Source organism: Myxine glutinosa, chromosome 6 (genome assembly GCF_964187855.1).
Source record: "Myxine glutinosa chromosome 6, kmMyxGlut1.1, whole genome shotgun sequence".
NCBI classification, from domain to species: domain Eukaryota; kingdom Metazoa; phylum Chordata; class Myxini; order Myxiniformes; family Myxinidae; genus Myxine; species Myxine glutinosa.
The window spans coordinates 76,013,141-76,039,858 of NC_136266.1; the positions used below are offsets into that span (position 1 = coordinate 76,013,141).

The following is a 26,718-nucleotide window of genomic DNA, read 5'->3' on the forward strand; positions in this document are numbered from 1 at the left end:
AGATCGTTCCAAAATCGTCAGTTTCTCTGAGAATATTTGGCAGAAGGTTCCGTTTGACCAATCGGCTTCATATGTTATTCAAAGTTCACGAACAAAGTTAATACAGATAGATCGTGCTCAGAAACGCAAAACAAGAGTTGAAAAGACCCTTCCCATGTCCTTTCGCTCAAGACTGCTTGGGGTAAGGTGTTCTATGAACCCTCGGCCAGATGTATTTCTGAAAGAATGGATTCGCGCATGAATAAATGTGAAACCTGGTGGTTCGAAAGTGAACCGGAGCATGTTATTCACTATCACGTGATCACATTGAAGGCAGTTCTGAGGATTCTCAAGAATATTTGTTCAACGCATGAGGAGTTCTTGATGAAGATAAATAAACATGATCCAGTGTGACAATGGAGCTATTTTGTAGATTTTCTTGTACATTTCGGAGAAAATTTTTGTGTAGATTTTGTAGACATTTTTTTGTAGATTTTGTAGAATTTTTTGTGCATTTTGTGTTGATTTTTTTGTAGATTGTGTAGATTTTGTAGATTTTTTGGGGTATATTTAGTACTTTTTGTAGAAATTGTAGATTGTGTAGATTTTGTAGATTTTTTGGGGTATATTTAGTACTTTTTGTAGAAATTGTAGGTTTTGTAGATTTTGTAGAATTTTTTTGTAAATTTTGTAGACATTTTTTGTAGATTTTGTAGAATTTTTTTGTACATTGTGTAGATATTTTTGGTAGATTTTGTAGATTTTGTGGATTGTAAGAGCGATGAGCATCACAAACGCTTTCTTTTTGTAGATTTTATTCCCGTCAAAGTCGAATTCGTTTATGAACTATCTAGTCAGGTTCACTATGTTAACAAATATAATTTCGTTCAAAATTTTGGGAGATGAGCAAACCTATACATTTTTGGAATCATCAGAGCATGGAGAATCCGAAAATCAATGTTGGCATTTGCACAGACACAGATTTTGGATTTTCAAAATGGCCACCATAAAATACATATTTTGCGCCATCTCGGCTTCTAGTCAACCTAGAAACTTAATTAAATATGCTAATCCTATGTTTTCTGGGTCAAGGAATCCAATAAAGGCCTCAAAATAGTGCTCAGGATTATAGAAAAGCAACAAACAAAGGTATTTGAAAACCATTGTCTTTATATTTGTGATATAACTGTATTACATAATACATGATATTGCAAGTCCTTTGAAGTTATAGGTATGGGTTTATAAAGCAAGAAAGCAGCCTTGTTAGTATCAGATTGAACTATAAGTCCTATACACAGGATCTACGAGGTCTATACCGTTCAGGAATATGCTTTTACAGACCTTCATCACTGTCCTGAGTGTCATTTTCGCAAAGGTGTCTACGCAAATGTAAACATTAATTTTTGGATTCCTCATGCTCTGAATATTCCAAAAATGTATAGTTTTGCTAATCTCCAAAATTTTTGAACGAAAAAACATAGTGAAGCTGACTAATCCATCTGGATAGTGTGAGCGTGAGGTTATCTGGTGCTATATTCGAGAGAGCATTAATTAAACCATCCATATCACATCAAACGTGTACAGGAGTTGGCTTTTATAAATTGCACCATGGCCAGATATTGTGAATAAACTACTATAATTAACTAAATGGGATCTGTATGACAGGCCTGAATAATACGACCCATATTTATATTTAAAAAAAACTTGATCGCATTATGTGAGCTTCATCAACTCAGAGAGAGAGACAAATAAGATTCTGACCTCATGAGACACGATGCCGTTTTGGGTATAAAATCCATGACGTCATCACCTCTTGTGCTGGATGAGATGCTATTTTGATCTTTTTTTGCAGAGCTGCAAACTGAAAAATAAAAAAATCGAAATGCATAAGAAGAGTTAAATAACATGAATCCATCCCTGGCCATGAAAACATCAAATATTATGACGTGGAATTATCACTTTAAATCAATGAAAAGGGCATTGATGGAGACATAATCATTGTATTTGACATATCATACCAATCCTTGAAATAATTTATATTGGGGAAAATAAGAAGCTATCGATATATTACATACGCAAGAGGAAAGGAGTGTGTTTGTGTGTGTGTGTGTGTGTGTGTGTGTGTGTGCTGCATGATGAAACGAAGGGAAAAGAAGAAAGGGAAAGGAAGGGGGATCTATGGAGCACGTTCGGAGCTATAGGGGAAGGTCAGGGGCTAAAGAAATAACCAATATTTGAGTATGTATCAAATAGATGTTTTTCTGATAACATTTGTTCAGTGGTTTTCATCATTATTATTGAAACAAGAAACTGTGAACAGTCAGAGAAAGTAAAGTGCAAGAAAGCATGAAAAAAAGAAAAGAAATTCAAACAAGCATGAAGGTAAAGGCAGAAGAAAAAGGTCACAAACTTCTTGGTTCTACAAAGCTGTAATTGAGGCCATTCAACAACAATAGACATCAAACATGGCTAACAGTGTGTGTTTTGTTGGCACCATGCACTGTGATATCGGCACGTTGGACTCTGCCTTATTCCTGGCACTTTGTCGGCAATTCTTTGAAATTGTAACGGCAGGTGGAAATGGAAAGTTTGAAACAATCCTCAGCTGTTACAGAACTCAACGTGCATTAACCTGATCCCATGGGACCCCTCCCTTGGATGCCATATTGAAAGCAAACATGGTGGCCGTGGAAGCTATGTCAGGTGGATTGTGCTTTAAACAATGTGTGGTGTGTGGTGTACGCCACCTGCTGGTTGTGGTTAGCCAGTTCAAGGAACTCCCTCAAAGTTTCGGGCCTATGAAATCCTGGCTATCTGACATGCCATTTTGTTAAACGTCAATGAAAGGCAGAAAGAGACCAAAAACTTACTTGCAGCTATTTCTAATAACAAAGTGAAACTTCTTAGGTCGATTTAAAAATGAAAAATATTGTTACGGACGCGGTTAAAGATGTTATTTTGACCGAGCGGTTGGTATTACCGCGACCGAACAGTGCTTCCTTGATTAATACCCGATTTTCCCCAAACTTTGGCCGGATCGCGCCACCGCTATTCAATCGGGAAAACTCTAAAGCGACCGAATACAAAGAGGAAAAGGAATAAGACGAGGAGACGTACAGAAGAGTAATTGGATTTATTATTTACACATATAATCAAGCAGAAAGTAGTCACGTTTATTTACAGACGAGATTAGATACACAGTGCAACGCTAGCTTACCTACAGTCTTAATTAACCCAGGGACAGAACAAACACGGACAGACTTACGCGGGGAATGATGATAGGGATGGCAGGTGATGGATGGCTTGCGGGATAGGGAGGTCCAACTGGTCCTGCAACCGATCGACTCGTGGGCAGCCGCCGCTCCTTCGCGGCCCTGCTCCAAACTGCCGTCCAGGCCTCACGCTGCTGTGGCTGCAGTTTCGGTGGCTCCAGCTGCAGTTAAACTCTGGACTTCTCTCGCAGTTTCGGTGGCTCGATCTGCAGCTCAACTCTGGACTTCTCTCGGACTCAACTCTTTGGACTCCCTCTCGCCTCTCTGTGAAAGCTCATCTCCCGTCTGCCTTGGGAACGCCCTGCCTGCGGGTTATATAGGCCCCGCCCCTCAACCTTCGCGAACCTCCTCGATGCTTCTTTCCACACCCTCTCCAAGTCCAACCCCTTGTTCGTGGTTGGTTGAGTGGGGCTGACTCACTCCTCCCCTCTATGACGAGGTGGGGACCCGCCTTTCTTCCCCAACCCTGCCTCGTGGTCAATGGCGGCAATTGGAGCGGAGGTAGTTTCCAATCGACGAAAATGGGGAATGGAGGTTTTGGGAATGGGAATGAAGGGAATCTATCTCTTTCACTTGGTGCAATGGAGTACTTCTATTAATGGGAGACACAGCCTTACCCTAAAACACAGAATAAGATATAACTATCGAACAGGGGTATTCTATGATTGGCTGACGTGTATGCTTGTGGACTAATTATGGGACGCCCTTTTGACCTTTACACAGCTCCGGAGGCAGGAGGCGCAGAATAATAATAACAATAATAATAATACACACAATCAAAAAAATACAGTCCTCATATCTGCAACAATATGTACTCACCCGTTTTTTCTAGCAAGGACAGCAAATATTCAACTCTGTCATAAGCACACTCTTCTGTTAGGCCTGGTCCAGAGCTGGGATCCTCCAGGTCATCTTCCTCAAAATCAGCGAGCTGATGTGGTGGCTCAAAATGAAGGTTCACAACCTGACTGTCACGGGACAGCACTCCAGGCCGGACAACCAATGCGGCCGCCAGGTGGGGCCTGGCCAGCTGTTGCCACTGTCGCATAGTGGAAGAACCTGTGAATAATGCAATGAAGTTTAGTTCGGTTCAATGAACTTTTTTTTAAAAATACAAGATCGAGGCTCGTGTAACAGCTAACTAACATCAATTACCCAAAAAATAACCGACAGACAAAACATACAATAAAGGGAGAGGTAGACAAGATGGGGAGAGAGAGGGAAGCACACAAGTATGACAGCAGAGAACAGGGACAACGGAAGATGTGTGGGAGGGAGAGGGCTTGGGGAGAGAAGGCAAGGGAAGGCGAGGGGGGGGGGGGGTGGAGAAGTATAAATCACATGGACACTGCTAGAACTTTCAACTTCCAGGAAGGAAAGAAGTCGGTATTTCAAAAAAAAGGTGGATTTGGGTTGAATTAACGGGGGTAAAAGAGATCAAGGTTTTGGATGGGGGAAGATAAGAGATGACGGTGAACAGATGTTTTAAAGACCTGGAGGGAGGAGTTGGATTGAAGAGAGTGAGGGAGTTTGTTCCAGAGGCGGGATGAAAGAGGAATGAAAAAGTGAAGGTGAGCAGAGAGTCTTGATTTTGGCAATTTCACCAGAAGAGGGTTACTGGCAGATCTTGTGCGACCTGTAGGAATACTTGGGGGACAGAGCACAGACAGAGCTGGGGGAGCTAGCCTGGGGAGGAGTCGGTAGAAGACAGAAAGACCACCAACCTGCCTGCGGTGAGTAAGTGAAAGCCCCTCGGAGTTAGCTTCATGGCGGGAGATTCCAATGATTCTGAAAGGTTTGGTTTCAACAGCTTGAAGACGAGCTAGGTGTGAGGTAGGAGCACCAGCCCAGAGGGTAGAGCAGTATTCCATTGAGCTGCGGATGAAAGCCTTGTATGTGGTGAGGAGCTCAGGTGTGCCAAGGAAGGACTTCACACGATGGAGGATGCCCAGTCGGCGACTGGCTTTTGTGGTTTTCCCAGGAAAGATCATGGCAGATAGTGAGACCAAAAAGCTTGAGTGACAGAACTTCTTGGAGAGGATTATTCAGAAAGTGGATGGGAGGGTTGTCCAGTCGGTCTTTTCGGAGAGACATTGTGAGAGTGTGAGATTTGTCAGGATTGAAAGACATGTTCCACTTGTTTGACCAGTCTGTGATTTTGTCCAGGTCTGCAGAGAGTGAGGAGGCTGAAGACTGCCGATCTGATGGATGAGGTATGGAGCGGCAGAGAGTGGAGTCATCAGCAAAGAGATAGAGAGGATTTTCAAGAGAGTCGGAGAGATCATTGATGAAGACCAGAAATAGCACAGGGCCCAGAACACTACCTTGGGGAACTCCAGCCAGAACAGGAAGGGGAGATGAGAGAACCCCATTCAGGGCCACGCATTGACCACGACCAGAGAGCAAGTCGGCATTTAAATTAATGGCACGTGGTTATCTTAATCATTAATTATCATTAATTTTAAATGAATGGCACGTGGTTATCTTAATGTGGCAGAGATAAACCAGACAGTAAGGATGCTATGAGTTCCGTACCTTCGAATGGCTTCACAATCTGCAACTTCCTTGGCAGGAAAGAGTAGAATGAAGGTGTTGAATAAGAATATGTGTTCCACGACTCTTCATCAATAGATCCCTCAGGCCAGCTTTGACCTTCCCAGTCACTCCCAAGTTGTGGGTTGTCCGTCTCACTTGTCACATCTTGAGAAAGGCCTTGAATCCCTTGCCTCAAGTCCAACCATTCCAAAGCCTCTTCCAGGCTCAGCGAGTCAGGCCGGTTATGGGAATAGCAATCCCTACTGGGGGCAGAAAGGTACAATGATAGGTAATCACCAAACATCCTGTGCAATGCTCAAATTTGCCCTCTTTAGAACTTCCCTGACATATTCATAGCGCTGGTTTCCCATTTTTGCAGAACATTGTTGCTCATGAATGAAATTGTGGTGAGAATAACAAAGAAAACCAATACCTGCTGTTCCCCATCCAAAGGCTGTAACTGTTTGTACTGTCGTTGCTGCAGGACCAGGTTGAACCGTTTGAAGGTGACCGAGTACCGCTGACGATGAGCGAGTTACCGTGTGAGAGAGTAGGTGAACCCGGATCAAGACAATGAGACAACAAAGGTTGTCGCTGTGAAGCTTTATTCAATTTCCTCACTGCTTCAAACACTCTCTTCTGGCAATCTCTGGGAAAACAACATGGAGTGAGTGTTTGCCTGCCTTGATGTACATCCTTTTATCAGTGTAACCTGTTTGTTAAATTGAGAAAGTACAAATACCTCAGGCTGTATTTTTAAGGTCTATCTGACAAAGGATATGATATGTGTCACTTGAAATACATAACGCTAAACATACATTGTCAAACCTTTACCAAATGTGTTTTACAAAGTACGTTTTTATCTGCGACGTATCGCAGGTCGTCTATAAGAGGTTCACATAGTTGTTGTTGTGGTGGTTCTTGGTGGGGGTCGATTGTCGATTGAAATGTGCACTCATTGGTAGGACAGCTGCCGGACCCCACCCACATTTGTCGCTTGACTCCACCCACCATGCCATTCAGATGAAATAATATGGCTGCCATCTTGGTTTACTGGTGCGGATCTAAGACACTGGGCCTGTATGCCTCTGCTGATTTATAGACTGCCCAGGTTTATTGTGTCAGATTTCCATTGGCTTTTTTGGGGTCGAGTGTTCATTGGAAAGTGGGTGGGGGGAGGGGAGTCTCCATGTGTTATGTAATATATTAGCAGGTGTCTGGTCTAGCATTACGAGGCATTACAGGGGGGTGGGGCATGTCAGATTTTATCAAAAATAGCGTGGAGGTCCCGTACCCTGAATGACTGAGGAGGCGAAAGTGGACAGAGAAGGTGAATATATATATATATTGTGACCACAGTGTGGTCATTGTTGTTATGTCAAATTGGACAAAATTGACCATTCTACGCTATTCCATAACACATCTTGTACGATATGATGCATATTGTGGCAAACTAGTGCATGGTCTATTTCGCCAAATCGGCAACTGCGATAAACGTGCATGGCCATTGGGTACAGGTACAGGGGGTCGAGCTCAACAACTGTGTGAGGAAGCAGGGGGCAGAGTTCAACAACTGCATGAGAGTACAGGGGGTGGAAAAGTCTAACGTCCACCAACATACGCAAGATGTCTTGCAGAGAACAAAAGTTGCAGACAACCCCAAGAGTCATGCTCTCTGAAAGCAGCACATTGCCCACCAAGTGTATGCCCACCTCGATACTACATAATGCATGCACATCTCCACCACTGGATAGGACAAAAAGTCATTTGTAAGAGTGTTTTCTAACGTTTGTTTGTATCATACCTGTGTTGATGTTTATTCTCATTCTCTTTGCACATTTCCGTGCGCACACTCGCCTCAATCTCCGCAGCCAAGCTGTACTGAAGGAACATGTTGCACAATTATTCTTCAGAATGCGTGCAGTATGTCACAAGTCTTGTCACAGGTTGTGCAGTTCTGTAGGACGTTTAATCCTAATATTTTAGAAAGTAATCCCATTTTAACCAGCAGTTAAAAGTTATCTCACCATTGGAAACACCGGCCAGTGGTCCTGGCATAGAGAGGAAGCTTGTGGGCTGAGTCTGGCTTGCAGTGTCTTGGTTTCTTTCTGTGCTTCGTACAGAAACTTTAGGTATTCCGCAATCTTCTGCTGCAGGATTTCCATCTGTACAAACCACCGGACACACAAGCTGTGTCCTCAAAATGGAAATCAAAACAGCAGCAACTAAAATGACACTCGGAAGAGAGCATATCTCCGCAAGGCTGAACAGTTTATCCTTTGTATCCCACTGATAGGCCAGATCTGATTTCGGACCTGAACCAAAATCTAATCGGCCTGTTCTTATTCCCGAATCAACTTCTCCGCCTAGTTTTGTCATAAGTCGTCCACAACGTTTTGAAATATCATGCTATATATCATTTTTGGCCCTATCACTCAATTGCGATGAATCACTTAAAAATTATCATATTTGGATCCGCATTCGGATCTTCACCAAAACTGAATCGATTCGTCCTTGTCACACACCTAACATGTCCACCAAGTTTCGTCCGAATCTGTCCAAAACTTTTTGAGATACCATGCTTTGCTGTTGGTCCCCAATATTCGCGGGGGATACGTTAGTGGAAAATGTCACGAATGTCACATCTGCGAATGTGGGGGCATTGTTTCAATGGGAAAAGGAGCGATAGGTTCACGGTGGTTCGTGATTCAAATGGGAAAATCAAAAATCCCGTGAAAAACCGTGTGAATACGCGAAGCACAGGGCCTCACATGTCGAAGCAGGTCAGAAAACCACGAATACGCCCACGAAAAGAATGCCAAATCGTGTGGTTGGAGACGGGTTATGGTTGGAGACACGTACAGCTGCTTTATGTGTATAGCATGGAAGATGCTTTATAACTGTTATTTTCAGGCTGGTGGGAAATGGTTTGTGCGTGGCTAGAAGTGGTTCTATATGTCACAGCGTGGAAGATGTTTTAAAAAGCGATGCGTTGACGCTATCTCCGAGGGCCTTTCACTTACTCACCGCAGGCAGGTTGGTGGTCTTTCCGTCTTCTACCGACTCCTCGCCGGCCTTGCTCCCCCAGCTCTCTCTGGGCTCTGTCCCCCAAATATTCCTACAGGTCGCACAAGATCTGCCTGCAACCCTCTTATGGTTAAACTTCCAAAATCAAGACTCTCTGCTCACCTTCACTCCTTCATTCCTCTTTTCTCCCGCCTCTGGAACAAACTCCCTCACTCTCTTCAATCCCACTCCTCCCTCCAGGTCTTTAAAACGGCTGTTCACCACCATCTCTTATCTTCCCCAATCCAAAACCTTGATCTTTTCTACCCCCGCTAATTTCACCCCAAATCCACTTTTTTGAGGTGCCAACTTCTTTCCTGGAAGTCCTTGGTGTCCTTGCGTTTTATACCTATCCTGCCTCCCCCCAGGTTCTCATATATGGCCTCCCCCCAAGCCCTCTCCCTCCCACACATCTCCCGATGTCCCTGCTCTCAAATGTTGTGTTTGTGTGCTTCCTCCCCTTCTCTCCCCATCTTGTCGACTGCTCCCCTTTTTATATACTTTGTTTGCTTGTTTGTTTGATTTGTTTGTTTGATAAATGTTAGCTCTTTCACGAGCCTCGACTCTGTATCCAAAAAAGAAAAAAAGAAAAAAAAAAGGGTCATATGTGTGTGGCTGTCGGGAGATGTTTTTTTGTGACCGCAAAAAACCACGAATACACGAAGCTCACAGCCGCGAATGTAGAAGCAGGTCGCATTTCGTCACCCATGAATACGCGGGGTCCGCAAATATGGGAACCACAAATCTCGAGGTCCGACAGGCGACAGTACATCGATTTTAGCCCTAACACTCAATGATGAAGAATCGCTTAAAGAATTACCTGATCTGGTTCTGGATATGGATCTTCACCAAAATTGAATCAACTCGCCATTTACACATATGCAACCTGTCCACCAAGTTTCGTCCGAATCTGGCCATAACATTTTGAGATATCCTGTTCACAAACAGACAAATAGACACTTAGACAGGGGAGAAAGCATAACCTCCATCCACCTTCGGTAGCAGAAGCAGTTAGGGTGCCGGCTTGGGATCCTAGGATCCTGGGTTCGAATCCTGGTCGATTGCTGAATTAATGCCAGGGGGGTTGACTCAGCCTGTCATCCTTCCGAGGTCAGCAAATTGAGTACCAGTTCACTGGTAATTCCCTGTGTGTCGCAAAAGGCGACTAACAGGGTTGGCGGCAGGAAGGGCATCCGGCCATAAAACATTGCTTCAAAAGGGGATCACGGTGCCCGATAAAGGCCACCCCCTGCTCTGCGGGGGGGGGGGGGGGGAAATGGCCTCTAAAGGTGGTCTCACCTTCGGTAGCAGAGGTAAATATCCGGGATAAAAACATATTGAGGCATTAAAGGATACCAATCCATTAGGGAAGCCACGAATATCTTACAAAGATCTCCAAAGAGAGATGGACCGATTTATCACACCTGTGTTTTACTATAAAAAGATTTAGCAGAAAAAAAATACGAGCTGGTAATAACTCCCGGACACAGTGCTTTCCTCAGTTGGAAGGATATGTGCACAGTACTAACTTTCCATCAGTATAATTCAGGTGTCTAGGATAAATGATAAATTGTCCGGAGAGCGTCAACACCAGAAAGTGTTGATGGCACCTTACGCATAACAGACCAAGCGAGACAGCCATAGCTCCCCGTCCCTTCAAGATGCTTGTGTGCCAACAGTTATATTTTTTAATCAAGAATATGCTAACAACATGGAAATTCTTCTGAGGTTAGCTGGATTTCTGGAAGATTACAACTCAAATCCTTAATACCGCTGCTGCCTTCACTCATGCTTGAAATCCACGAGCCGTGAGATGTTGGTCCAGTTCTGTTCTCAACAGTAGGCCACGTCTGTATTAGACATCTCCAGCCTAGATCTATTGGACTTCTATGACTGGCATGATGTGTAAGTCTGAAAACAAAGGGCATGATGTGTGTGCCAAGTATCTAATAAATAGCAAGAAAATATAAACAAGCCAGAATGGTCTCATTTGCTTCGTTCCTAATGAAAGCAATTAGTCTCGTGTTTAGGGTTAACTGACGTTTGTGGAATCCGTCACATTCTTTGCATCCAGTGCATGGCAAAAAATCATTTAATTCCCCTGTACTAATAAAGCAGCACACAAATCCATTTATGTGTCACAATCAATCTTGCAGAGTTCGCAGAACGTTTTACCTCCTTAACATGTTGCCTCTGGGTCTGCTTTGCCTCCTCGAGTTGCTGAATCAGCTCTTCGTTTGCTGCTGCGTACTGTGTAGTCAGACGTGCTGTGATGTCATAAATGCTTTCAAAATAACCTTAAATCAGGCAGTCAACTGAAACATATTTTAGTGCCCCCCCCCAAAAAAAAAAAAAAACAACGTTCAGCAAAATCTTAACTCATGGAGTTCAAGAGTTGTTACCCGCTTAATAAAGACATTGCCAGGGTGAATCTAGCCAATTATTGTGCAGTACTGTATTTGCTTATTTACCATGAATTTACCACCTGATACATCATCATCTAGTGAGCAACACTCATTCATACATCTGAGGGAATTTTTGAAATATCTGATTTAAAAACTAAGATCCTCTCGCAATGGATCAGGGACATCTATTTATTATATCCGCAACCAAAGGTGGACGGTAATTGTGTTTTCACCCCTGTCTATTTGTCTGTCTGTCTGTCTGTAAGTGGAATATTTCCAAAAGTTATGGACGAATTTTGACGAAACTTGGTGGACAGGTTGGGTGTGTGACAAGGACCCATTTATTCGATTTTGAGGAATGCTCGCATCCGGATAAGGTAGATTTTAAGTGATTCTCCACAATTGAGACAGAGGCCTCAAAACGATATATAATACGATATTTCAAAAGGTTTTGGATGAGTTTTGACAAAACTAGGTGGATGAGTTGGTTAGGTGATGAGAACAAACCGATTATATTTTGGTTCAACACATGACGTTATTTCTGAATCCAGATCCGTCCCGTATCAGTGGGATGCAAAATGGAAACCGTTCAGCCTGGTGGAGGTATGCGCTCTACCGAGTGCCGTTCTAGTTATGTATGCATGCACTGAGGATGAGGCGCAGTGTTAAAAGGTGAAAATAAAATTTGAGAAAAAGAAGAGAAGGGAGAATGACATGAAAGAGAAAGCAGGTAAAGCATGTGAGTGGGGAGAAAAGTTTGTGAAGATATAGAAATAATAAGGGAAGGGAAGTAAGGTATGGAGGCACTAAAGGAGCCCACAGGGGAAGTGTTACGGATTCGTCACTTCCGTTGTTGTGGTTTTCATCCACTGTAAACATTTTTGATTCCATGTACTATTATTGTTGTCGATTAATGGAGATAGAGATTACTATTTTCAAAAGGTAAAAAAGTTAATGTTTTAAATGAAACTGGAACCGGACGACGATGAAGAGGAAGAGGAGAAGGAGAAGGCGGCGCGAGTGAGTCGGACAAGAAGCCGAGCTGATTCAAGGTCCTGAGTGAACGTTGGCTAACGAGAGTCACGAGTGAACTTCGGGTGTCCCGGGAAAGGGATTCCTGCGACAGAGTTGTTATCGCTGTGACAGATCAACCTGCGTGTCAGGTTTTGCGGTTGATTCCGAAGAGACTCATCGGAGTGCCGTTACGCCACGAGAACGGGCCGTCGGCCATTTTTACCTCGCGCAGGATTTGCGCTTCGCTCAAGGTTTTTCACTTCGCTTCAGCCATTTTCACAGCATTCAGACGTAATCTGGTGTGTGTGTATTTAACGTGGCTTTTGAGTGGGAAATCTGCGGTTCGCCGAGTGGGAGCCGTGGAACGTCCATACCCGAGGGTGTGATTTCCCAGTCGCCTTGAGGGCACCTTTGCGCAGCTTTGGCCACGTGACTGTGACTGCCAACCCAACGGGATTCTGGTCTCGATACGACATCGTACAGACGATCACTGGAGTGGATCGACTTTGGCTTGAAGCCGGAATAACTTTGGCTTGAAGCCGGGAAAGAGACATTGGGGATGTTCTTTTTGCTCACTTGGAGCACAGTGAGTTATATATTACGAAACTGATGGTACCATCATAGGAATGACATATATTGATTGTACTTTTGATTAATATTGTTACTGTACTGTTATTCTTGTGTGACCTTAATACAATACTTGTTTGTTGGTAACAATTGGTGTGGTTTCACCATTGATCCTTGGCATACAGAATAACACATCTTTCTGCCGTGACTCCTCTCGGGGCTCGGAGGTACACCATGACCGGGGTTTCGGGAGGAGCACGTAACAGAAGAACAAAACAGATTCTGTCAAATTTGCTAAATAATATATACACGGCAATTAAATGGTTCAAAGCGAATGCAAAACCCTAAATTCGCACCTAAAATGTGCAGTCTTCTTAAGATACTCTTTCCTACCAAAAATCTCAAATAAAATGTGCTCATACCTCGGCAACCTCTGCCCACAGTTTGGAAACCTCCTTCAGCAACTTTTGAATTTCCTCATGTTGTCGTAACTCTTCTTCCCTAGCCTGTGCCATCTCTGCTGCGAGACACTGCTTGGTTTCACCTGCACAGCCAAACCGCAAGCCATCAAGAGGTGAAGGAGAGTCAGTCGTACATCTGCTTCGAGTGTTTGTGAAATTCCTATCATAGCATTATTAGCCCCCGTTGGACTTAGTCCGAAATGGTGGGTTAGGGATTGGGTCTTAGTCCGTCTGTCCATCCTTCCATCCGTCCGTGCGTCCGCAGCTATATCTCGGACACATATGGACCGATTGTGTTCATACTTGGCAAAAATACAACACATGACGTGATGCATATGCTCATCATTTTGTTTCACGATTCGATTAAACATGGCCGACTGTCGGCCATTTTAGTTGTAAAAACCTGATGTTGAACACGTCCTCAACCATTTCCCTGACATGCATTTGCTGATGTTGTTCAAACTTGGCACAAAGACAGTGCATGAGGGTGTACATATACAGAAAAATTCTGTTTTGCAATCCAACCAAAATGGCTGACTGGCGGCCTTTAACTCCATACAGCAAAATTACCAAAACTACGGGGGCCGTGACATTTTATGTATTTTTCTCCTTGTTTTGGGTAGAATATGTGAAGAAGAATCAATCCAGGTGTGATCATTATCCGAGACGGAGTATATAATATTGTGCTCTTTAAAGATGACCTTATTCGCTCCATTATCTTGTTCTTAACCGGTGGCGGCTCTGTCTTTTAACAGGTCTCCTGCAGTCTAGCTCTCTCCACTCGTTCTTCCAGTAAGTTCCTGTCAGTTAAAATCCCCAAATCAAGGCCAACGGGGGCTAATAATTTCGAAAGCTCATAATACATATAAAAAGCTCATAATCGTAATGGTCCAATAGCTCATAAATAAGGCTTTCAAACAATCTTTACACCCCATAATTGAATTCAGTTTAAGTTCCATGAAATCTCTCACTTAGTTCTTGTAGCAAGTTGTTGCTCGAGGGTTCCTGTATCGCATAATAGCCCTGAAACGAAACACCATCAGTGATGAGATTCCAACTTCTGCTGTCACCACTCCAATGCAGTTGTTTCACAATGGAATTACTTATCAGGTTTTTATAAGAGACTTTAACCTGAGAACGAAATCTCATTGATCGAGAGGAATAAAACAATCGAGATCATCAATCATTTGTATAACTTGTCAACAGTTTTAAAGCCCTGAAGGTGCTGGGAAACATCTATGGCACATCGTTAATCCTCACCTTTGCCGTTCATTGGCACTGCATTATCATGGAGAATATTCTATATCAATAACTGGTGAGTCGAGGTTTGTTTGACGATTAAATATTGAAAATGTGATTACCTGAATACTGTAGAAACTGATAAGGTTGGTATGCTTTAGCAACTGTTTGACTTTGCACCTGTTAACCATTCAAGGTAAATGTTAGGTTGGACTGTGCACCGACTGGGATCAAGAACTAGAGAAATGGATGGTCAGGGCAAGGAATATAATTTACTCGTAATGGATACGGGTAACGCGCTATTAATGGCAAATGGGAGTATTAATGTGTACCTGGTTGTGTACGTGGAAATCTTCATAATCAAAGGATTGTGACCTGGAGGAAGAATAAAGTAATACATAATTAGAAATACATAATTAAACTGTACAGAAGGAAAACGGTGTGTATGCGTGTATATATGTGTGTGTGTGTGTGTGTGTGTGTGTGTGTGTGTGTGTGTGTGTGTATGTGTGTGTGTGTGTGTGTGTGTGTGTATGAGTGTATATATATGTGTATATGTGTGTGTGTGTGTGTGTGTGTACATGAGTGTGTATGTGTGTGTGTGTGTGTGTGTGTGTGTGTGTATGAGTGTATATATATGTGTGTGTGTGTGTGTGTGTGTGTGTGTGTGTGCGTGAGTGTGTATGAGTGTGTATGTGTGTGTATGTATGAGTGCGTATGTGTGTATGTGTGTGTATGTGTGCATGCATACATGTATGTGTGTGTATGTATGTATGCATGTATGTGTGTATATGTGTGTATGTGTGTGTATGTGTGCATGCATACATGTATGTGTGTGTATGTATGTATGCATGTATGTGTGTATATGTGTGTATGTGTGTGTGTATGAGTGTATATATGTGTGTGTGTGTGTGTGTGTGTGTGTGTGTGTGTACATGAGTGTGTATGAGTGTGTATGTGTGTGTATGTATGAGTGCGTATGTGTGTATGTGTGTGTATGTGTGCATGCATACATGTATGTGTGTGTATGTATGTATGCATGTATGTGTGTATATGTGTGTATGTGTGTGTGTATGAGTGTATATATATATGTGTGTGTGTGTGTGTGTGTGTGTGTGTGTGTGTATGTATGAGTGTGTATGTGTGTGTATGTATGAGTGTGTATGTGTGTGTGTGTGTGTGTGTGTGTTTGTGTGTGTATGTGTGTGTGTGTGTGTGTGTTTGTATGTGTGTGTGTGTGTGTATGTGTGTGTATGTGTGCATGCATACATGTATGTGTGTGTATGTATGTATGCATGTATGTGTGTATATGTGTGTATGTGTATGTATGTGTGTGCATGAGTGTGTATGTGTGTGCGCATGTATGTGTGTGTGCATGTATGCAATTGGCCCTATTTTCATCTAAATATCTCACAATTGGAAACACCGTTGTTATCAGATTGTTATCAGACCTCCCCATTCCAAACATCACAACAGTTTGACTGATATTCACCAAATCCCTTCAATTGAATTCTCAGTGCATTGCTCACTTTGAGAGTGGTGAATTTCCTGGAAAGCCCAAGCCACCGATAGGATTTCCATATAATGTCAGCAGCTCATCCTTCACAGAGAGGTCATGGCGAAGTTGAGCTACCTAAGAGAGACCAATACCAGAATGCTCCTGAATTTTCGTGTTTTACGGTCTATTCTCACGATTATATGGAACATTTCATCAAATAATATAACTACTTATATTGGCCATGTCATTGCTCACCTTCTCAAATGACTCACCTCCTCAAAGGTCTGAGCCAAACTTTCCTCCAAACTTTCACTTTTCTCTGTCAACATCTTCACCTTCTTCAGCAAAAACTTTCCGATGTGTGCAGCTAACTGCAATCTCTGGTCGTTCTATCAAAGCAGTACACCACAGGACCATGATGCACCATGATGAACAAAAATTTCCACCATTTCCACCAATCATTTTAGCATTAGTGCATCCATCAGTGGTAATACAACAAAAATGCCCCTCAAATTCAGATGTTTTTTTTTTTGACATGAAAAGTCTAGCCTCATGTAAGGGTGGGGGTGGCACAAAGTGGGAAACGAGAACGGCACTCGCTCGGTAGAGAGCATACCTCCGCTAGACTGAATTATTTACGGTTTGTTTCCCACTGATAGGTCGGATTTGGATCCGGAGCTGGACCAAAATCTAATTGGCTTGTTCTTGTCACTCACCCAACTCATCCACCAAGTTTTGTCAAAATCCATCCACAACTTTTTGAAATATCATTCTACATATCGTTTTAGGTCCTATCACATAATGGTGAAGAATCACTTCAAAAAATTAACAAATCCTTGGATCTGAATCCGGATTCAAATCTTCACCAAAATTTAATAAATCCATCCTTGTCACACACCCAACCTGTTCACCTAGTCTTATCCGAATCCAACCACAACTTTTTGAGGTATCCTGCTATATATAGTTTTTTTTTTTTTGCCCTATATCCCAATGGTGAAGAATCACTTTAAAAAATTCTCAGATCAAGATCCGGATCTGGATCTTCACCAAAATCTAATCATTTCCTCCATGTCACATACCAAACCTCTCCACTGTCTCAATTATGACATTGACGGTCTCAATTATATCCTTCGAAATCCTCTGGGAAAGTTTGACGAAGATAGCTGAAAGTGTTCGCGAACTATTGCACCCACAGATAAACATATATGGTGCAGGAACGATTTATATAAATGAAATAGATTTATCCTCAAATTTTAAATTTTCAAATAATTCATTAATTAATTCATTAATCAATAAATCAAAAATAACCTTTATAGCCAAATCACTTGGTTCTCAGATGCCCAAATATCAGCGTCCTAACTCAAAAGGTGACTGAGATTTAACAAATGCTCGGGGTCCCAGACAAACAAATGAGAAAACCTTAACCTTTGACCTTTGGCCTGTGTCGTCAAAAAACATTGACAGACTGGGTTTTGTCCTTTGGAATAATCTGGTAAAGTTTGTGATGGATTGGTGAAAGTGTTCGCGAGTTATCGCATTTACAGACAAACAAACAAGAAGACGTCATGCAGAGCACGATACTTGCAAAATCCACCCCACTCCCCCCTTCCTCGGAAAAAGGTTGCAATTGATCCAGGAAATTGTCCATTTCATCAAGATCAAAATTGACAATCTTGATCAAAGCTCGGGTCAATAGGATGAAAAGTGATGATTTTTAGATGAAAATTTATGATTTTAGAGGTTTGACCTAGATTTGACTTTTGACCTCAAAAATAGTTGGTTTTCAAATTCAGTGAGGCGCTATGCAAATGCTGTTAAATTTTCATGTCAATCGGATGAAAATTGATGATTTTAGAAGAAAATTGATGATTTGGAAGTTTGACCTTGAGTTGACCTTTGAACTTTTGACATCAAAAATAGTTGGTTTTCCAATTTAGTGACTCAATGTGAAAATGCTGTTCGACTTCCAAGTCAATCGGATTAAAATTGACGGTTTTTTCCAGATGAAAATTGATGATTTTAGAAATTTGTCCTCCAGATTACCCTTGACCTTTGACCTCAAAATCAAGAGGCTTCTCAATTGTGACGACCTCTACAACTTGGTGAAGTTTCGTGAAGATCGTTTGAAAAGTGTGACCTGTAGGCGACTGACATACAGACAAACAAACAGACATACAGACAGAATAACGCACAAGACCAACCAATATACTTGGAAAATATTCGATTTTCACAAGTAACAAACTTCAAGACCGACATATGACGAAAATTGAACAGTCGGGTGAAACATAACGTCCATCCACCTTCGGTGGCAGAGGTAATGAGACAATATACGATACAATAAAGGGAAAGGGGATTAACTAACAGGAGGAAAGAGAAGAGACATTGTAAACATTGCAACGTGCAAATAGATGTGGAGGATTAATGAGGAATGAAATGAATGAATGATCGTTTTAAGAGGAGAGACAGGAGAAGAAGAATAAAAATTGTGGAGGATTAATGAGGATAAAAAAAGATAATAGATCGGGATGGAGGATGACCTGAGAGAGTGGTATACTGCCAAATAGAATCCCTGTAGGAAACATGAGTACGGTCGAACAGATCGAGGAAAGGGGTTCCACAAGTTGGAGAAGATAGGAACAAAGAGGTGGAGGTGATCAGCAAGTCTGGATTCTGGGAGTTTTACAAGGAGGGGGTTACCGGAGGGGTGGGTCCAACCTCGTGGTCTGGGGTTGGATAGAGGGATCAATGAGTGGAGGGAGCAAGACCTGAGAAGAGATGGCAATGTCAAGCAAATTACAACAAATTGCAAATATTGAATTACCTGTGAAGGCAGTTTCATATTTCGGAATAACGTTTTGTATTGCTGAATTTTTTTCCATGTAATTCGAGTGCAGCTCAAATTATTCACTCGTTACGCAATCATATGTACAGATCGTACATTTGTATGACGCATCACATCATGTGAACAGCACAAAACGTGTAAGACAACGTGGCAATGACGTGTAAATACATACAATGCATGCACCTGTCTTTTTGGGCTTTGCAATGACAAAGAAAGGATCACCAACTGATAGCAAAGCGATATACCTGTTCACTAACGTGCGTCACTGCATCGTGATCGTTGCAATCTTTAAGCGAAGAGCACACGTTTTCTGAATGCAGTACTGAAACACAAACGGTAGAATGCAGTAAATTGGAATTTTTGTGTTCAACAATACATCCCAGTTAGACCAGCATACCTGGAGATTCCAAACAGGCAAACTACAGGATGAGTATACTTTGATGTATCAGTTGAAGCACAAATGCACAATGACCTCAAAGACTAATCGGTTGCGAAACAAGACCGGTTCTACTTTCAAGTGATTTCTAAGGACATATTTTATCACATACATATTTACGCACTGGCCTGGTGTTGGATTTGCGGTTAGGGTGCGGCTTGGGATCCTAGGATCCTGGGTTCTGAATCCCGGTCAATCACTGAATTAACAACAGGGGGGTTGACTCAGCCTGTCATCCTTCCGAGGTCGACAAATTGAGCACCAGCTCACTTGTAATTCCCTGTGTGTCACAAGACACGACTAACAGGGTTGGCGGCAGGAAGGCCATCGGCCATAAAACATTGCTTCAAAAAGGGGACCATGGTGCCTGAAAAAGGCGACCATGGTGCCTGAAAAAAGCCAACCCCTGCTCTGTGGGGAAAAATGGCCTCTAAAGGTGGTTCTATACATATTTACACACTATTAACGTTTATTTATTTTATAATTTTGACTGTGCATACACTTCTAAATGTGGGGACCTTGCTTATTGGTGGTTAAAGCAGCTGCATGCGATTAAATTGCATAATTGTGAGAGCGATTCGTTTGTGCAACTGATCACTCAGGTGTGGACCTGGCTTAAATCAAACGCTCAAAAGCTCTCCCAGAAATATATATTACAGCCTTTAGGCAGAAGGAAAGTGCTATATCTGGTGTGTGCTCCCCCTCCATCCGTTCCCTCGCTTAAAAGGCACAAAAGCCGACTCCGCTCGTGAAAAGGCTGAATGCCTCAATACTGTGTTTGCTTCCACATCTCGCGTCCCCCAACCACTCGCTCTCTGTACCCACCCTACCCAGTCCTACCCAACTGCTCTCAGACACTGTGTCTTGTACATCAGAGAAGATGGAGAAGTTTCTTGCATCCATCGACTCTGATTCTGCAAATCGACTGGACAGCATCAGCTGATGTGTCCTAACAACTTGCTCTGCTGGTTTTGCACATCCTCTTTCTGCTGTATGCACCGTATAATTTGCCCTACGTCATCATTGCATCTGCTCGGAAGTCAGCCAACATCACTGTATTTCGTAAACAATGCATAAAATCCGGTACACTTAACTACAAATCTACCTGCTTACTTCCAATCAGCAAGGTCATGGAATCCATCACCGGAGTGGATTTCAAATCATTCCTCTTCTCCAAAGGCCTGATCTCTTATCATCCGTTTAGATTCACACAAGTGCAAGGTATGAAAATATTCTGACTCAACCCGAGACTCGAACCCACGGACCTCATCACTTACGCGGTGACAGCCCACTGAGCTATTGAGTCTCCGGGATGTCCTCAGAGATTTCTCACACTAACACTGCAAGCTTTATAATGGCCGATGTCTTACGTGCCTGTTAGGCAGACCCTGGATGTAAGTGGTGTATGTGTATGTGCGTGTAAATGTATGTTGAAGTGCAATGGAGCTTAACTCTGCTCGAATATATATATATATATATATATATATATATATATATATATAATACAGTTTGTGTGTGTGTGTGTGTGTGTGTGTGTGTGTGTGTGTGTGTGTGTGTGTGTGTGTGTGTGTGTGTAATGTTACCGATAGATTCCGAAAGGGAGAGGCTCACGTGCTTGATATTTGGCATAGACATGGCCATTGAGCCTGGGACGAACATGGCCGAGACCATATTTGACGAGATCCATATTTTTTATTAATATTTACCTCAGCGCATTTCAGCGAAGTACCTGCTAATCTCAGCCAGTGCCAGCAGCTCGCTGATTCGCTCAGAGCGATCACGTGATGTTCCATCACGTCACACGTCACACGTTTGCACGTAATTCAGGGCGAAAAGCGATGGCGTTTTTTCACCTTTATGCGATCGTGTTTTGTGTCGATTTTGTGCGATATGAATTAAATTTTAATTCATATTTCGTGTTTACGAATTCGAATACGAAGGATTTCCCCTTTCCCCTTTCGATTTCGAATACGAATCGAATACGAGCTTGAGTCGAGAGGGCGAATGTACGGGTTGGGAATGTACGGGTCTCCCTTCCCCCGCCCGGCAACGCCGGTACTGGAGGGCGTGGGTCACAGGATCGGTGAGTCTCCAAAATCCGCTTCGTGCTCTTGCGAAGATGCAGGACGATGTCGCGATTGTTGTGCTGCTCTCCGACCATGAGATCTGCAACGTCATTGTTGACTGGCCCTCCCTCCCCCTCCCTCCCCCTTCCCCCTCCCCCTCCCTCCCCCTTCCCCCTCCCCCTCCCTCCCCCTTCCCCCTCCCCCTCCCTCCCCTTTCCCCCCTCCCCCTCCCTCCCCTTTCCCCCTCCCCCTCCCTCCCCCTTCCCCCTCCCTCCCCCTTCCCCCTCCCCCCCTCCCCTCCCCCTTCCCCCTCCCTCCCCCTTCCCCCTCCCCCGTCCGTCCTCCCCCTCCCTTCCCCCTCCCCCTACCCTCCCCCCCTCCACCCTACCTCTTCCCCTTCCACCCTACCTCTTCCCCTTCTGCCCTCCCCCCTCTCCCCTCCCCCTCCCCCTCCCCCTCTCCCCCCTCCCCCTCCCCCTCTCCCCCCTCCCCCTCCCCCTCTCCCCCTCTCCCCCCTCCCCCTCCCCCCTCCCCCTCTCCCCCCTCGCTCCTCCCCCTCCCCCTCGCCCCTCCCCCCTCCCCCTCGCCCCTCCCCCTCCCACCCCCTTCCCCCTCCCATCCCTCACCCTCCCCCTCCCCCTCCCATCCCTCACCCTCCCCCTCCCATCCCTCACCCTCCCATCCCTCACCCTCCCCCTCCCATCCCTCACCCTCCCCCTCCCATCCCTCACCCTCCCATCCCTCACCCTCCCCCTCCCATCCCTCACCCTCCCCCTCCCATCCCTCACCCTCCCCCTCCCCATCCCCCTCTTCTCCTCCCCCTCCCCCTCTTCTCCCCTCCACCCCCTCTTCTCCCCTCCACCCCCTCTTCTCCCCTCCCCTCCCCTCCCCTCCGGCAATGCCGGGTACTTCTGCTAGTAATAGTATATATATATATATATGTGTGTGTGTGTGTGTGTGTGTGTGTGTGTGTGTGTGGTGTGTGTGTGTGTGTGTGTGTGTGTGTGTGTGTGTGTGTGTGTTTGTGTTTGTGTTTGTGTTGTGTTTGTGTATGCGTGCACGCAAGTTGCTGTAGGCTGCTATCTCCACATGTGGGTGGGTTTGAGGAATGGATTGGAGACCTACCAGGGCTTAGAGAGTATCCACCTCCGTTGTGTGTGTTTGTGCATGTGTAATATTTGTGTCCATATGTAAAATAAAAAAATACTCATTCCATCATCTTGAAAGCGAATGTTTTTCACCCTTTATAAACCAGTGCTTCCCCCTATGACTACTATGTGCATTATGCTCTCATTGGTTGTTATCTCCATATGCGGTTTTTCGGAGCATCACATCTCTTGCCAGTGAATTATTTGTAATCAAAAGCTCTCAACATAATTGGAATCACCTTCAATGAGACTGAAGCACAAGGCCTGTTGCTCTCACATTACACACAGGTCAATGGTTTCTGTTTTATAATGCATCACCTCCTGTCTACCTTCCTCTGCTCTTACAGCTCTCCAATTCTTCCCAAATGCTCCATTAACTACGTCCACATTAAACCTCCAAAGTACAGGCTTACACTCAAATACCTCCACATTAAACCTCCAAAGTACAGGCTTACACTCAAATACCTCCACATTAAACCTCCAAAGTACAGGCTTACACCCAAATACCTCCACATTAAACCTCCAAAGTACAGGCTTACACCCAAATACCTCCACATTAAACCTTCAAAGTACAGGCTTACACTCAAATACCTCCACATTAAACCTCCAAAGTACAGGCTTACACCCAAATACCTCCACATTAAACCTCCAAAGTACAGGCTTACACCCCAATACCTCCACGTTAAACCTCCAAAGTACAGGTTTACACCCAAATACCTCCACATGAAACCTCCAAAGTACAGGCTTACACCCAACTACATCCACGTTAAACCTCCAAAGTACAGGTTTACACCAAACTACCTCCACGTTAAACCACCAAAGTACAGGCTTACACCCAACTACCTCCACGTTAAACCTCCAAAGTACAGCTTTACACCAAACTACCTCCACGTTAAACCTCCAAAGTACAGGCTTACACCCAAATACCTCCACATTAAACCTCCAAAGTACAGGCTTACACCCCAATACCTCCACGTTAAACCTCCAAAGTACAGGTTTACACCCAAATACCTCCACATTAAACCTCCAAAGTACAGGCTTACACCCAACTACATCCACGTTAAACCTCCAAAGTACAGGTTTACACCAAACTACCTCCACGTTAAACCTCCAAAGTACAGGTTTACACCCAAATACCTCCACATTAAACCTCCAAAGTACAGGCTTACACCGAACTACCTCCACATTAAACCTCCAAAGCACAGGCTTACACCCAACTACCTCCACGTTAAACCTCCAAAGTACAGGCTTACACCCAACTACCTCCACGTTAAACCTCCAAAGTACAGGTTTACACCAAACTACCTCCACGTTAAACCTCCAAAGTACAGGTTTACACCCAAATACCTCCACATTAAACCTCCAAAGTACAGGCTTACACCCAACTACCTCCACGTTAAACCTCCAAAGTACAGGTTTACACCAAACTACCTCCACGTTAAACCTCCAAAGTACAGGTTTACACCCAAATACCTCCACATTAAACCTCCAAAGTACAGGCTTACACCAACTACCTCCACGTTAAACCTCTAAAGTACAGGTTTACACCAAACTACCTCCACGTTAAACCTCCAAAGTACAGGCTTACACCCAAATACCTCCACATTAAACCTCCAAAATACAGGCTTACACCCCAATACCTCCACGTTAAACCTCCAAAGTACAGGTTTACACCCAAATACCTCCACATTAAACCTCCAAAGTACAGGCTTACACCCAACTACCTCCACGTTAAACCTCCAAAGTACAGGTTTACACCAAACTACCTCCACGTTAAACCTCCAAAGTACAGGTTTACACCCAACTACCTCCACGTTAAACCTCCAAAGTACAGGTTTACACCAAACTACCTCCACGTTAAACCTCCAAAGTGCAGGCTTACACCCAACTACCTCCACATTAAGCCTCCAAAGTACAGGCTTACAGCCAACTACCTCCACATTAATCCTCCAAAGTACAGGCTTACACCCAACTACCTCCACATTAAACCTCCAAAGTACAGGCTTATACCCAACTACCTCCACATTAAGCCTCCAAAGTACAGGCTTACACCCAACTACCTCCACATTAAGCCTCCAAAGTACAGGCTTACACCCAACTACCTCCACATTAAGCCTCCAAAGTACAGGCTTACACCCAACTACCTCCACATTAAGCCTCCAAAGTACAGGCATACACCCAACTACCTCCACATTAATCCTCCAAAGTACAGGCTTACACCCAACTACCTCCACATTAAACCTCCAAAGCACAGGCTTATACCCAACTACCTCCACATTAAACCTCCAAAGTACAGGCTTACACCAAACTACCTCCAAAGTACAGGCTTATACCCAACTACCTCCAAAGAACAGGCTTACACCCCAATACTGTATTTCTCTTTTGATCTTCTTTTTTTTCCATTTCCAGAATAACCTCTCTGAGGCTGTTCAATTCCTCTTCCCTCCAAAGCTTCAAGTTGGTGGTGCACCACAATTTCATTTCATTCCACATTTCTACCAGTTTTTGTTTTTATTACTCTCTGCACATGAACTAAAAAACGGCGGGGCTAATTGCAATTGGTTCATTCTGTTGGTCCGTCTGTTTACAGGTGTCAGTTTATTATCGAGTACCAACTTAATTTAAATTGAATGTTATATTTTGAACACACATCTGAAAGCTAAGCTGGAGTTTAGCAGTACTTTGGCTCATAATTTATCCCGATTACGCATACATGGAGAGCAGGGAGATTTTTTACTCTGCCTGTCTGCAATCCAAGAAAATTTTAAATCATTCCAAACAGGAAACATTGTTTTGAAGGATGTCATAAAGGATACAAACAACAGGCACAAATAACTAATGTAATATGTTACATAGGTGGTGTAAAAGACGCTGCATCAACGGCAGTAAAAAAAAAAAAAAAAATTTTTGCAACATTTAAAATCTATATTTAAAAAAAATGATATGCTTCAACACTGTAGAACACAAAGTCTTTTTAGCACTTTCAAACCTCTTACGTTTAGCAGTAATTGGACAAAATATTACAGCATTTCATGTCGTCATGAACAATCAAATCTGCTGCTCTATATTTTTTCCAAGCTTTTGGGTATCTTATGGATAACTAGTCTTTGTAAACTTTTGAGAACATAATGTCTCATTGTCTCATGTTCCCAGTTACATTTTCTTTTCAATCTAAATGTAAATCAATCTCAACATCATTGTCAAGTGTACTAAACAAAATAATGTTGAATGTTATTGTTAGTGATGTAAACATAATAATAAGAGGCAATGAAAGGAAAATGTGCCTGGCACAACTTCATGCCAGTCCTTTATAAACCAAGTCCATTATTTACTACTGGACGTGCCAGGATGCGTAAACTCGACATACCTTCATACAGTTTGTCCCATGAAACTTCCTCGTCATCGGAGATGTCCCAGCATATTTCCTTACTATGTACTTCACTGGAATCTAAAGCAGCCAGTCCTGCATTGCATTCAGCACATTTGATGCCCAGTCCATCATCCAACAACTGCATCATCCTTTGGCTTTCAATGTAATCCTTTCAAAAACCTCCAAACATTTCATGACAGGCCAGAGTCAAAATGAAGTTGATGATGGCTGGGTGAGGCACATAAAACGTCACAGATGCAAACAGGAAAGAAATATGTAACATATTTACCATGGCATCTTCTTACAACTGTTTACTCATCTCTAGCATTTCATCCCGAAAACCTAGAGGTTACAAAAAAAACAGAACAACGTTCCAGCTAGCGACAACGGGTGTCATTTTATGCTCACCAAGAGAACGCTCGTGATTATGGAAGCACTTGTTTTGATCGACTTCTGAGTGCTTGATGAAGCTAGTGCAGGTGGGTGTAGTCACACCGAAGGTGCAATCCATTACCTATTATATTATGCAACTTTGATGACAAAGTCCACTGAATGGAGCAAACGCTCCATCAATCTTAATGGCAAGATTAACAAGATGAGAGACATAAATGAATTTCGTCTTCATATTACATCAAAATCAATACAGGACAATGACACCGAACAAAGTGTTGATATTGCTTTAGGTGTTTAAGGGTTCCAGCTTCTTAAAAGATGCAGGAACTCAAAAACCTGATCGAATGATTTCTTCTAGTTCAATTTGAGCAGCGAAAGAAAAGGAAAAAAATACATATATTTATACTGTAGATATAGAGCTTGGTAT

At 43.3% G+C, this 26,718-nt stretch overlaps 1 protein-coding gene across 4 annotated transcripts in view; it reads right to left on the reverse strand.

The window, feature by feature from the left end:
- Positions 1–26,379, reverse strand: part of LOC137429985 (trafficking kinesin-binding protein 1) — a 51,092-nt gene extending 24,713 nt beyond the window's left edge. The window contains exons 1-16 of one of the 4 annotated variants that reach the window (XM_078780023.1): positions 26,307–26,368; positions 25,896–26,126; positions 19,124–19,200; positions 18,734–18,801; positions 16,309–16,425; positions 16,068–16,171; positions 14,871–14,913; positions 14,271–14,322; positions 13,261–13,382; positions 11,028–11,102; positions 7,814–7,951; positions 7,591–7,667; positions 6,220–6,435; positions 5,787–6,049; positions 4,071–4,310; positions 1,741–1,840 (exon numbers count right to left, since the gene is read on the reverse strand). In XM_078780023.1, coding sequence (XP_078636149.1) covers positions 1,741–1,840; positions 4,071–4,310; positions 5,787–6,049; positions 6,220–6,435; positions 7,591–7,667; positions 7,814–7,951; positions 11,028–11,102; positions 13,261–13,382; positions 14,271–14,322; positions 14,871–14,913; positions 16,068–16,171; positions 16,309–16,365 — 1,487 coding nt within the window. In that variant the 5' untranslated portion in view covers positions 16,366–16,425; positions 18,734–18,801; positions 19,124–19,200; positions 25,896–26,126; positions 26,307–26,368. Of the gene's footprint in view, positions 1–1,740; positions 1,841–4,070; positions 4,311–5,786; positions 6,050–6,219; positions 6,436–7,590; positions 7,668–7,813; positions 7,952–11,027; positions 11,103–13,260; positions 13,383–14,270; positions 14,323–14,870; positions 14,914–16,067; positions 16,172–16,308; positions 16,426–18,733; positions 18,802–19,123; positions 19,201–25,895; positions 26,127–26,306 lie in introns of all 4 variants that reach the window. The other 3 variants (XM_068120416.2, XM_068120415.2, XM_068120417.2) reach the window with 3 other exon arrangements.
- Positions 26,380–26,718: the final 339 nt, after the last annotated feature.